Source organism: Somniosus microcephalus, unplaced genomic scaffold (genome assembly GCF_052327205.1).
Source record: "Somniosus microcephalus isolate GS21.2 unplaced genomic scaffold, FLI_Smic_1.0 scaffold33, whole genome shotgun sequence".
NCBI lineage: Eukaryota > Metazoa > Chordata > Chondrichthyes > Squaliformes > Somniosidae > Somniosus > Somniosus microcephalus.
Window position 1 is genome coordinate 235,624 of NW_028225220.1, and position 12,077 is coordinate 247,700.

General features: G+C 42.9%; 1 protein-coding gene across 1 annotated transcript in view; it reads left to right on the plus strand.

Annotated features, from left to right (window-relative positions):
• The first annotated feature begins 353 nt into the window (after positions 1-353).
• Positions 354-12,077, plus strand: part of LOC147083870 (scavenger receptor cysteine-rich domain-containing protein DMBT1-like) — a 43,425-nt gene continuing 31,701 nt past the window's right edge. The window contains exons 1-3 of the mRNA XM_085980080.1: positions 354-399; positions 7,647-7,679; positions 8,467-8,781. Of these exons, the coding sequence (XP_085836206.1) occupies positions 354-399; positions 7,647-7,679; positions 8,467-8,781 (394 nt within the window). The remainder of the gene's footprint in view (positions 400-7,646; positions 7,680-8,466; positions 8,782-12,077) is intronic.

Below are 12,077 nucleotides of genomic sequence, written 5' to 3' on the forward strand. Positions count from 1 at the left end.
TGGCCTCCTTCTGTTCTGTATGATTCTGTGATCCGGATGCGGGGTCGGTGATTCATTTTGTTTATCAGACTCACGCAGATCAACCGCAGTGGATGGAACCTGGGCTCTTTGCATCCATTAATGAGCAGGTTCCTTCTCATTGGTGTATTTTACCAGGCTGCAATTCACGGTTAACACATTTCAAAATCTATTGGTTATTTTGAAAGAAACATTGGTTTCTGTACAAACAGTAATCCACGAATTAAGTTCCAGCTCAGTCGGGGTGTCGGAAGGTGCTGGAGGGCCCGCTCGGTAACTGGGAAGAACATTCGGTTAATGTTCATGTCCTGTCGCTGTAACCGGCTCCGGGGACGATGCTGCGGTCTTTCCTGACCATCTTTTTACTGCAGCTTCTCAACTGTGAGTCATCGCTGATTATTAATATTATAATCTGCGCCTCATTAATACAATTATTGCTCTTTACTACTGAACATATTGAGGTGATGTGGAAAGCAAATGTTGTTTTCTTGAATTGTAATAACGTCATCTAGAGCTTAATGGGATATCGGGGCTGGTTTCTCAATCGCCTTCACATGCTGCTCCTGTACAGACAGAGCAGACTGGAGTTCAAAATCTAATCGGACGATTTAAACTGAACCTGTTCGAAGTAGAGCGCGTTCACTGATATAAAGGAGTGTATCGGGGTCTGGGTCCATTTACAGAAAACTGGTATATTTTATTCAAGTTTGCAATTGATTGGGATCGTATGAGGTGAATATTGAAATGGTTTATTTAATTTGTAGAAGTTTCATTTAATACATATTTTGGGCAGTTTGTTTGATTTTAAGTTCCATCAACTTCAAATAGGGAATCAATTCTCCATTTCTGTCGGTGACAATGAGCGGGTTTAGAATACTCTTCAACTGATTAACACCGATTTTAAATTGCCACTCGAGATTTGTGTCAAACTTAGATTTAAAACAGAAATCGGTCACAAATACCGCGGCAGTTTTGTTTTGTTTTGTCCCCTGCGGCTCTTGTACAGACAGAACAGACTGGAGTTGAAATTCTAATCGAATTATTTAAACCGAGCCTGCTAGAAGCAGAGCGCGGTCACTGTTAGAATAGAGTGTATCGGTGTCTGGGGTGTAAGTGAAGTCACTGAGTGTAGAACACCAGTCAAAGCTGCACCTACTGCCGACTGAACCCACACACATTTCTGTGACTGATATTTCTCAGCAGAAATGCTGTCTGACCCCAGTGTTTTGCCGAGACTGGAACTAACACACAGTTTGTCCAGCGTTAGAGTGTTGTACCAGGTCTATAATATTGTATAATAAAATATTAACTAGCGGTGCAATCAATATTGTTTCAATTAGCATTAATTCTTAGTATTTTTTAGTACTTTATCCCAAAAGAAGATGTCACTGAAACTTCTTGAATCTCTGGGGAGTTTGCTGTGAGTGTTGTTGTTTAGTTTATCTATGTATACGCTTTTTATTACCACGATAATATAATTATTGGTCTTTACTACGGAAGACATTGAGGTGATGTGGAATTTTAAGGTTGTTTCCTTGAATTTTAATAGTGTCCTGTAGAGTTTAATGAGATATCGGACTGATTTCGCATTCGCCTTCCACCTGTGCCTTTTGTACAGACAGAGCGGACTAGAGTGGAAAATATAATCGGATTATTTAAGCTGAGCCTGTTAGATGTAGAGCGCATTCACTGATAGAATAGAGTGTATCGGAGTCTGGGGTGTAAGTGAAATCTCTGAGTGTAGAACACCAGTCAAAGCTGCACCTACTGCCGACTGAACTCACACACACATTTCTGTGACAGATATTTCTCAGTAGAAGTGCTGTCTGACCCCCGTGTGATAGAGTGAACTGAAATATTTTAAAAAGTTTTTCAGTATTAGAATGTTGGATGAGTTTATAAATATTTTCTAATAAAATATTAACTAGTGGTGGAACCAATATTGTAAAAATTTACGTTAATCATTAGTACAATTATAATTAAATACACTCTCCAACTATTGATGTTAATATAATTTCCTAAATGTTTGGAGAATTTTCTGTGTGTGTTGTCGCTTAGTTAGTGATTACCTTCTAAGTTTTGAACTTTTAATATTAAATTATTGTTCCAGATCGAACAATTACCTGTACAGAGTCATGTAATAATTAAGCTTTCTCAGTCTGTGTCCACGTGCCCCATACTTTTCACACAGAGTCATGTAGAATTTAATGAGCTATTGAGATTGTTTCTAAATCTCCTTCCACATTCTCCATACTTTTTATAAAGTGTCATGTAGGGTTTATTCATATTTCGGGACTTGTTCCTCAGTCTCCTTGCACTTGCTCGATATTTTTTGCTGAGGTTTTTGGTCGGTGACTCCATTCAGTTTCTCTCTGTTTCCAGCGTGTGTTTGGTTATATTTATTAACCTCTATCAATAACAAATGCTGGTTTACTGACAGGGAAACGTTATCGTACTGCTATCAGACACTTTGTGAGTTTAAAGAGATAGACTTCTGTGGTTAAATTTATTTTATTTTAAAAAACCTATTGAATACTAAAATCCTGTTTTGTAGATAATTTAAAGAACATTTTCTGCAAATCATAGAACGGAGAAAAAGCATGAAATGTCTATCACTCCCTGAATCATTGTCTCAAGTCGCCTGCTGATCAAATTCAATTTGAAGAAAACGGGCATCTTCTCTTCAAATTTGTCATTCATTGGGATCGCATGAAGTGAATATTGAAATGCTTTACGCCTTTTGAAGAATTCTCTTTTAAAACATATTTTGGGTTGGTTGTTTCATTTTAAATTGCATCAACTACAAATAGGGAAACTTTACCCATTTCTGTCGATGTCATTCTATTCAGATATAAGAATATTTTACATCCGAATAGCAATTATTTTAAATTCCCAGGTGAGCCTTGAGTGAAATTTAGTTTTAAAACCGAAATCTAAGTCACTACCGCAGCAGTTTGTTTTATTTTGTCCCCTGCAGCTCCTGAACAGACAGAGCAGACTGGAGTTGAAATTCTAATCCAATTATTTAAACCGAGCCTGCTAGAAGCAGTGCGCACTCACTGTTAGAATAGAGTGTGTCGGAGTCTGGGGTGTAAGTGAACTCACTGAGTGTGTTAAGATAAATACTACTTAGACGTGGAACCAATATTGTTCAATTTGCATTCATTATCAGTACAATCATTGTTAAGGTTACTCTCCAAACAAATATGTTCCTGAAATTTCCACACTGTCCGGGAGTGTGCGTATTGTTGTTTAGTCAGTGATGACCTTCAAAATTATGAACTTTTTATCTGAAATTAATCCTTCTATTTCATACATTTATATTAACAGTGTCACGTAATAATTAACGTACCTCAGTCTCCTTCCACATACCCATGTTTTTTATACAATATCAGGTAGTGTTTAATAAGATATCCCGACTGGTTTCTCAATCTCCTTCCAACTGCTCGATAATCTTTGCTGAGTTTGTCGGTCGATGACTTCATTCAGTTTCTCTCAGTTTCCAGTGTGTGTTTGGTTATATTCATTAATCTCGATCATTAACAAAGCCTGGTTTACTGACAGGGTAACATTATCGCACTGTTATCAGATGCATTGTACATTTAACGAAATATGTTACCGTGATTTATTTGATGTTATAAAACTGATTGGAAACTAAAATCCTGTTTTATAGATAGCTTAAAGAACATTTTCTGCAAATTATAGAACGGAGAAAAATCATGAAATGTATCCCACTCCCTGAATCATTTTCACAAATCGCGTGTTGATGAAAATCAATTTACAGATAATGGGCATATTTCATTCAAATATGTCATTCATTGGGATCGTATGAAATGAAGTGAAGTGAAGTGAATATTGAAATGTTTTTGTTAATTTGTAGAATTTTAATTTAATACATATTTGGGTTGTTTGTTTGATTTTAAAATTCCATCAACTTCAAATTGGAAACAATTGTTCAATTCTGTCGGTGACAGTAAATATGTGTATTATATATTGCATCTGATCAAAACTTACTTTAATTTTCAGAGGATCTTTGTGTCAAATTTAGATTTTAAACCGAAATCGAGCACAAACTCCGCACCAGTTATTGTTATTTTGTTCCCTGCGGCTCTCGTACAGACAGAGCAGACTGGAGATGATATTCCAGTCGGTGTTTCAAACAGAGCCTGTTGGAAGTAGAGCGCGGTCACTGTTAGAATAGAGTGTATCGGAGTCTGGGGTGTAAGTGAACTCACTGAGTGTAGAACCAGTCAAAGCTGCACCTACTGCCGAATGAACCCACATAGAGATTTCGGTCCCAGATATTTCTCAGTGAAGCGCTGTCTGACACCATGTGATGCAGAGAATTGACCTATTTTTAAAAATGTGTTCAGCGTTGGAGCATTTGACAAGGACTATAAATATTGTAAAAGTTAAATATTAACTAGAGGTGGAACCAATATTGCCTCAATTAGTAATCATTATTTATGGAGTTGTTATCAAGTACACTCATCATAACTGATGGTATTGAAAGATCCTAAATCACACCGGGTTTTGCTGTATGCTATTTTTGTTTAATTTGTGAGGATCGTCAAAACTATGAGCTTTTTATGTTAAATTAAGCTTTCTATTTCATACATTTATACGAACAGTGTCATGTAACAATTAATGTTTCTCAGTCTCTTTCCACATGGCCCATACTTTTTCTACAGAATCATGTAGTGTTTAATGAGATAACGGGACATGTTTCTCAATCTCTTGCCACATGTCCCATACTTTATATACATTGTCATGTCGTGTTTCTTAATATCCTACCAATTACTCCATAGTTTTAGATAGCATTTAGTGAGATAGCGGGACATGTTTCTCAATCTCCTTCCACATGTCCCATGCTCTGGTAGTTTTGTGTAACAAATCCTGATTTTGTTTGTATATTTAACTTCGGCAGATAGCGATCAGAGCACTTTTTCCTGTTCTTGTCAATATTCGATGCGTGTTTGCTGATTTTCTAACCATTGTAACGTTTATCCAAGCACTAGTTAAGGGCTATGGAGATATTTTGTTTGAAATTACTCTTTGCGCTGTTAACGCGCAGAGTCTGGATTGTTTGGTGTGAGCTCCCTCTGGTGTTTTACTGGAGGTTTTAACCTACAATTAAAGATTTTCTATTCATTTGCTTCTTAAACATAACAGGAACTCATTTAATTGTGAAAGCTGTTCAAGTCGGACTTGAAATCATTTAATATAAAATAATTATTTGGATTCTTGACAGACCTGATAGTCTGACATGAGAACAATTTTCTTATAAACACTCTCTAGTGACTCTATTTTGTAATCTCAAAATGACCAATTCTAACAGAAGCGTTGAGTTTTTAACGTTTTTGAGTAAATACTGAAAGAATTTTCCCACTAGTCTGTCAATGGTTAACAATAAAGATGAATTTGCAGGACAGCAGAGTGTTGGGAAGGACTGCAGAGGCTCTCCTGGAGTGGAAGTTTGTAACGCTCTGTCAACATTACAGAGCCCGGGCCAAAACGAGACCAGAGAGATTCTGTTTGGAAACTGCTCTCATTCAAGTATTCTTGACAAACGCAGCTGATGACAGGAATGGTGTCACGTTGTCTGTAATATATAGCCGGGAGAATAGAAAGAGACCTGGAGATCTGTGGGACACAATACCATCAGGGGGGTTGGAAGCAGGTCAACAAACTGGCTGCATTTCAAAAAGCAGCAAAGCTTAAGCAGTGAATGAGAGGACCATCAACCGAATATCATTAACAGGTAAAATGATGGACCAATCGGCGAGGACAGTTTACAAGAGAATTCGCTCAGCAGGAACTTAATGAGGAACACCCAGCACGGATATAGGAGGTGGGAACCCGCCTGACAAACGGCTCATTTTGTTTTGTTTGGTGAACTTAGAAATAAAATGAGTAGCAGAAACTTCCAGTTACAACTTTATTGAAACTTTGAAATTTCCACGTGGAAAACATTGGTTTAAAATAAAAGAGATGAAATGCATCACACAATAAGATTATCTGTAACATAATTTCAATCATATTTATGTTCCATCATGAACTTTGCATGGGAATCCTTTACCTCGCTACCTAATATCACTGTGAGAGAGCCCTCAAATTCGGCTGCCCTCAAAAGTTGTCACCATCCTCTGGCTGCTTCACGACAATATGCCATCCGTGTTCCAGACCAATGGATCCACCACAAACCCAATTCACGTATGGACCGTGGTCAAGCAAGGTTGTGTTATCGCAGCAACGCTCTTCTCAATCTTCCTTGCTGCAATGCTCCATCTCATCCTCAGTAAGCTCCTCGCTGGAGTGGAGCTAATCTACAGAACAAACAAGAACTGTTCAACCTCCATCACCTCAAGTCCAGGTCCAAGGTCGTCCCATCCTCTCTCATCAAATTACATTAAGCAGACAATGCTTGCTTCTGCACACACTCTGAGGTCGAACTCCAAACCATCGTCAACACCTTCACTGAAGCGTACGTGAGCATGGGCCTTACCCTAAACATCCGTAAGGCAAAGGTCCTCTATCAACCTGCACCCGCCACACAATACTGCTCCCCGATTATCAAAATCCATGACGACACCTTGGACAACACGGGCCACTTTCCGTACCTCGGGAGCCTACTGTCAACAAGGGCAGACATCGATGACAAAGTCCAACACCGCCAGTGCAGCCTTCGGTCGCCTGAGGAAGTGAGTGTTTGAAGACCAGGACCTCAAACCCAGCACCAATCTCACAGTCAAAAGAGCAGTAGTGATACCCGCCCTCCTGTATGCTTCAGAGGCATGGGCCTTCACACAAACGCACACTGACCCCTGGGCGCACTCTCTCCTTGTGGTGACGGTGCTCGGGCCCCATTTATTACCAGTGTGTCGGTGCCCAGAGATGGCGGTGGTGATGGACCTGCTTCTCCCACCTAAAAGCACTGGAGAATTACCACGAATGCTGCCTCCGCAACATCCTGCAAATCCATTGGCAGGATAAAGGCACCAACGTCAGTATTCTCGCTCAGGCCATCATGTCCAGCATCGAAACTTTGTCCACGCTCTATCAGATCCGATCGACGAGCCAGGACATCCGCATGCCCAATACGAGACTCCCAAAGCAAGCGCTCTACTCGGAGCTCCAACACGGCAAGAGAACCCCAGGTGGGCAGAGGAAACACTTCAAGGACACCCGCAAAGTCTCCTTGAATAAGTGCAACAACCCCACCGACACCTGGGAATCCCTGGCCCAAGACCGCACAACGTTGAGGAGAAGCATTCGGGAGGAGCAGGTCCATCACCACCGCCATCTCTGGGCACCGACACACTGGTAATAAATGGGGCCCGAGCACCGTCACCACAAGGAGAGAGTGCGCCCAGGGATCAGTGTGTGTTTGTGTGAAAATCATTCTCGATAAACTGTAGGCACTTTACAAATGTCAGGTTGCTGCATAGATTGTATTTGCGGTTTTATAAGGAATGAAGAACAGATGAAATCACAGACCCCGGTATCAGTTCTTTCGCAAATTGATGGGAAATTTTACCGCACAGTTCTTTGTATTTGTGACTTTTTTTTCTGACAGTTTTATCCATTTCTTGCCCAAGCGAACTCTAATTCTCAATGTCTCATTTCAGGCAGACCCGGGAACAGTCAAGCTCACCCGTCAGGTAATCGCCTTTTATTTTCACGTTATCTGGTATCTCTCTGCTCTGATCCATCCCATTGAATATTAAGGCTGGGTGACAATCTCAGGGCCTTTTTGATCACCGATTAACCCGCTCCTCGTGTGTTCCTCGGACAACAAGAGTGTTTCCCGGGGACTGTTACTAAAGATCTTTAATTCCAGCTGAGAGGCGGCTGCTGCCTTCATGCAGAGGGACAATAAACGGGGTCCCTGAAGGGCAGAGTGTGAAGGGCCGGCTCCACTGACACTGCTGCCGGTCCCACAGCAGCTCTCACTTTCCACCTCACCAATCAGTGCTGACATTAGGATCACATGACCATCCAGCCCCGCCTCTTCCTCTATTGTCTCCGGGGATTGGGGGGAATTTCTTCCAATCCTGACTGGGGCTGTGCTCTCACTACGTTCGGCCAATCGGTGCTGACCATGATGGACAGCTGACCATTGTAGCCACGCCCATCCTCCGACCTCTGGAGGCTGGAATATATTCTGAGCCAATCGCCACCCGGCCCCGTGGGAGCCGCTCTGGCGCTGGGAACTTCCCGCTGACTCCCGGTTCCCTGCTCGTTCACACCGTTTATTAATATTTCCCTCTCCCTTTTGCCATGTTTAATATTTACTCCGGGTTTTATTCGGGGTCTGGGCACAGTCTGATGTTCCCATTGATTCCTCACATGGTCCTTCTGGCCTGGGGAATGGGGGCGGTCCGTGCGCTGGTAGACTGCGGGTTTAATGCACTCTAACCGCTTGATGTTATTTCTGATATTTTACAGAGACGGTGAAGCTGAGACTGGTGAATGGGGGCAGTCCGTGCGCTGGGAGACTGGAGATTCACTACAGGGGACAGTGGGGGACTGTGGACCATGATCTCTGGGACCTGCCGGACGCCGCTGTTGTGTGCCGGGAGCTGGGCTGCGGGGCCGCGCTGTCAGCACCGGGCGGGGCTCACTTTGGGGAAGGGTCCGGACCCATTGTGACGTATGATGTTCAGTGCGGCGGGACCGAGGCCGCTCTGCGGGAGTGTGATTCAGATCAATGGGGTCACTCTTCACTGTCACACTCCTATGATGCCGGCGTCATCTGTGCAGGTAAACATCTTTCTTCTGTCTCTCATCTCCCGCCGCCTCTGATTGTTTCCGGAATAAAGCGGAAGTAAAATTATCAGCGGGTGTCCGTCCCCGGAAAGCGAGAGATTATAATTCCAGTATTCCCCGGTTATTTTTAATGTTATATTATTAATATTAGGATTAATGTTTGTGTTATTATAATATTACTGTTATTTTATACGATAAACACCCCCCCCCCCCCACCGGGAGCAGTAAATAGCTGACACTGGGCCCATTTACAATGCAGACAGAACAAGTTTCCATTGAGATTTGCCCCAAAGCCGCAGTGAATGAGCTGACCCGCTGGAAATGTCACAATCTCAATCCAACTCTCCATTCTCAACCCAACAGCCGCTACCGGGCATGCGCCGTGAGCCCGGCTCTGCGCCTGCGCTCATCGCTTGTTGTGAGATCTGATATTTTCCACAGACTGTGAATCTGAGACTGGGGAGGGAGGTTTCTCAGCCTCGGGGAGCCTGGGCAATGGGTCCGCGGTTACTGTGGGCAGCACGGGAGGAAATACACAGTAAGATCCCACAGCTGCCTGTATATTCCCATTTATTTCGAGTTTTGAACGAGACGAAAAATAGGATATAATCTCAGAGAAATGACTCCAATAGGGAATTCAGGAGCAACAAATTTACCCAGAGAGTGGTTCATTTGTGACCCGCTTATATTTATGGCTCCAAGTTTTGCTCACCCCACAAGTGGAAACCTTCTCTATTCTACCCTATCAAATGCTGTCATATTCTTAAATATCACTACTAATTCAGCCCCTCAGCCGTCTTTTTTCTAGCTTGTTCAGTCTTTCCTGATAGGTATTGCCTCTCAGTTCCAGAATCACCGTTGTAAATCTTTATTTTCTCAGTGCCTCTTTATCCGTTTTATAAATTGGAAATCCGAACTATGCACAGGATCGGACAAAGTCAACATACATTTCCAAAGGGTAAATCATGCTTGACTAATCTACTGGAATTTTTGGAGGATGTAACTGATAAAATAGATAAGGGAGAACCAGTGGATGTGGTGTATTTGGACTTTCAGAAGGCTTTCGATAAGGTCCCGCATAAGAGATTAGTGTGTAAAGTTAAGGTACATGGGATTGGGGGCAAGGTACTGACTTGGATAGAGAACTGGTTGGCAGACAGAAAGCAAAGAGTTGGAATAAACAGGTCTTTTTCAAAGTGGCAGGCAGTGACTAGTGGGGTACCACAGGGATCGGTCCTTGGACCCCAGCTATTCACAATATATATTAATGATCGAGACAAGGGAACTAGATGTAATATCTCCAAATTTGCAGACGACACAAAGCTGGGTGGGCGTGTGTGCTGTGAGGAGGATGCCGAGAAACTCCAGGATGATTTGGACAGGTTGGGTGATTGGGTAGAAGCATGGAAGATGCAATATAACGTGGATTAATGTGAGGTTATCCATTTTGGTAGCAAAAACAGGAAGGCAGATTATTATCTGAATGGCAATAGATTGGGAGAAGGGGAAGTGCAAAGAGACCTGGGTGTCCTTGTGCACCAGTCGCTGAAGGTGCGCATGCAGGTGCAGCAGGCGGTTAAGAAGGCTAATGCTATGTTGGCCTTCATAGCGAAAGGGTTTGAGTACAGCAATAAGGATGTCTTGCTGCATTTGTACAGGGCCTTGGTGAGAGCACATCTTGAGTATTGGGTGCAGTTTTGGTCGCCTTATCTGAGGAAGGATGTTCTTGCCATGGAAGGAGTTCAGCGAAAATTCACCAGACTGATACTTGGGATGGCAGGAATGACGTATGAGGAGAGATTGGATCGATTGGGCTTGTACTCGCTGGAGTTTAGAAGAATGAGAGGGGATCTCCTCGAAACTTATAAAATTCTAACAGGACTAGACAGACTAGATGCTGGAAGGATGTTCCCGATGGCCGGGGAGTCCAGGACCAGGGGTCACAGTCTAAGGATAAGGGGTAAGCCATTTAGGACAGAAATTAGGAGGAATTTCTTCACCCAGAGAGTGGTGAACCTGTGGAATTTTCTACCACAGAAGGCAGTAGAGGCCAATTCATTAAATATATTCAAGAAGGATTTGGATATATTTCTCAAGGCGAAAGGGATCAAGGGGTATGGGGAGAAAGCAGGGACCGGGTACAGAATTTGGATGATCAGCCATGATCGCATTGAATGGCGGAGCAGGCTCGAGGGGCTCCTATCTTCTATGTTTCTATGTTAATCTAAGTATGGTTCAACCAAGGTTCTATACAAGTCAAACATAACTATTCTCCTTTTCAATTCTGTCCCTCTAGAAACAAACCCCAGGGCTTTGTGTGCTTTTTCTATGGCTTTATTAACTTGCGTCACTACTTTTAATGATTTGTGTATCTGTACCTCTAGATCCCATTGCTACTCTACCCAATTTAGGCACTTACTTTCCAAGAAAAATGACTTATTGTGTTGTTTACTATCCATTCTGCTACTACCCGAACTCATACATCAAATTCCCGGAATTTCACTCTAAAACAAAAGCAAAATACTCCAGCTGCTGGAAATCTGAACTAAAATCCGATAATGCTGGAAGCACTCCGCTGGCCAGGGAGCATCTGTGAAAAGATAGAGTTAACGTTTCAGGTCGATGACATTTCATCATTACGAAAGCAAGAGGGAATATTCGGGGGCAGCTGCTGTTATTGGGGGAACAATCCCTGTGCAGAGATGGTAGCCATTATCAAATGGAGTGGTCTGGGTCCCGCTTATCAAAGGGAACGGTCTGTGACCCGGTTATCAAAGGGAGCGTGTAGAGGTTCTGGGTCGTTGCCAATTAACCCTTTCACTCTCAAGTTCCAAAAGATTCGACTTGACCCGTATTGGTGACAGTTATTATATTTTGTTCAGTTTAAGTGAGATTTGATACATTACAGCATCTGAGCGGTAGTGAAACAAGGTGCAATCAAGATTTATATTTCCCGTTATGCCCTGGGTAGAAGACGCGATATCCGGGGTTCAACTCCAATCGGCCCTGGCCTCGAGGCTCGCCCGGCCGCCTGGTGTGACGCGTGTGGGTCCTCCAACAACCCGAATCCCTCCTCGGCTGGTCTGGAGGATGTTCCCAAGCTCTTTGCTGACTGTCTCTACAATCTATGTGTTTGAGAAACTCCCTTCTTATACTTCATCCCAGCAAAGCCTCTGGTGAGCAGTTAACCCAATCACTGACTTACACCTGAAAGCCCCTGTGCAATTACAGTGATGCCCCGAACCTAATGATCCCGCCTGCCCCCGTCAGGCCCTCATCCCGTAACACCC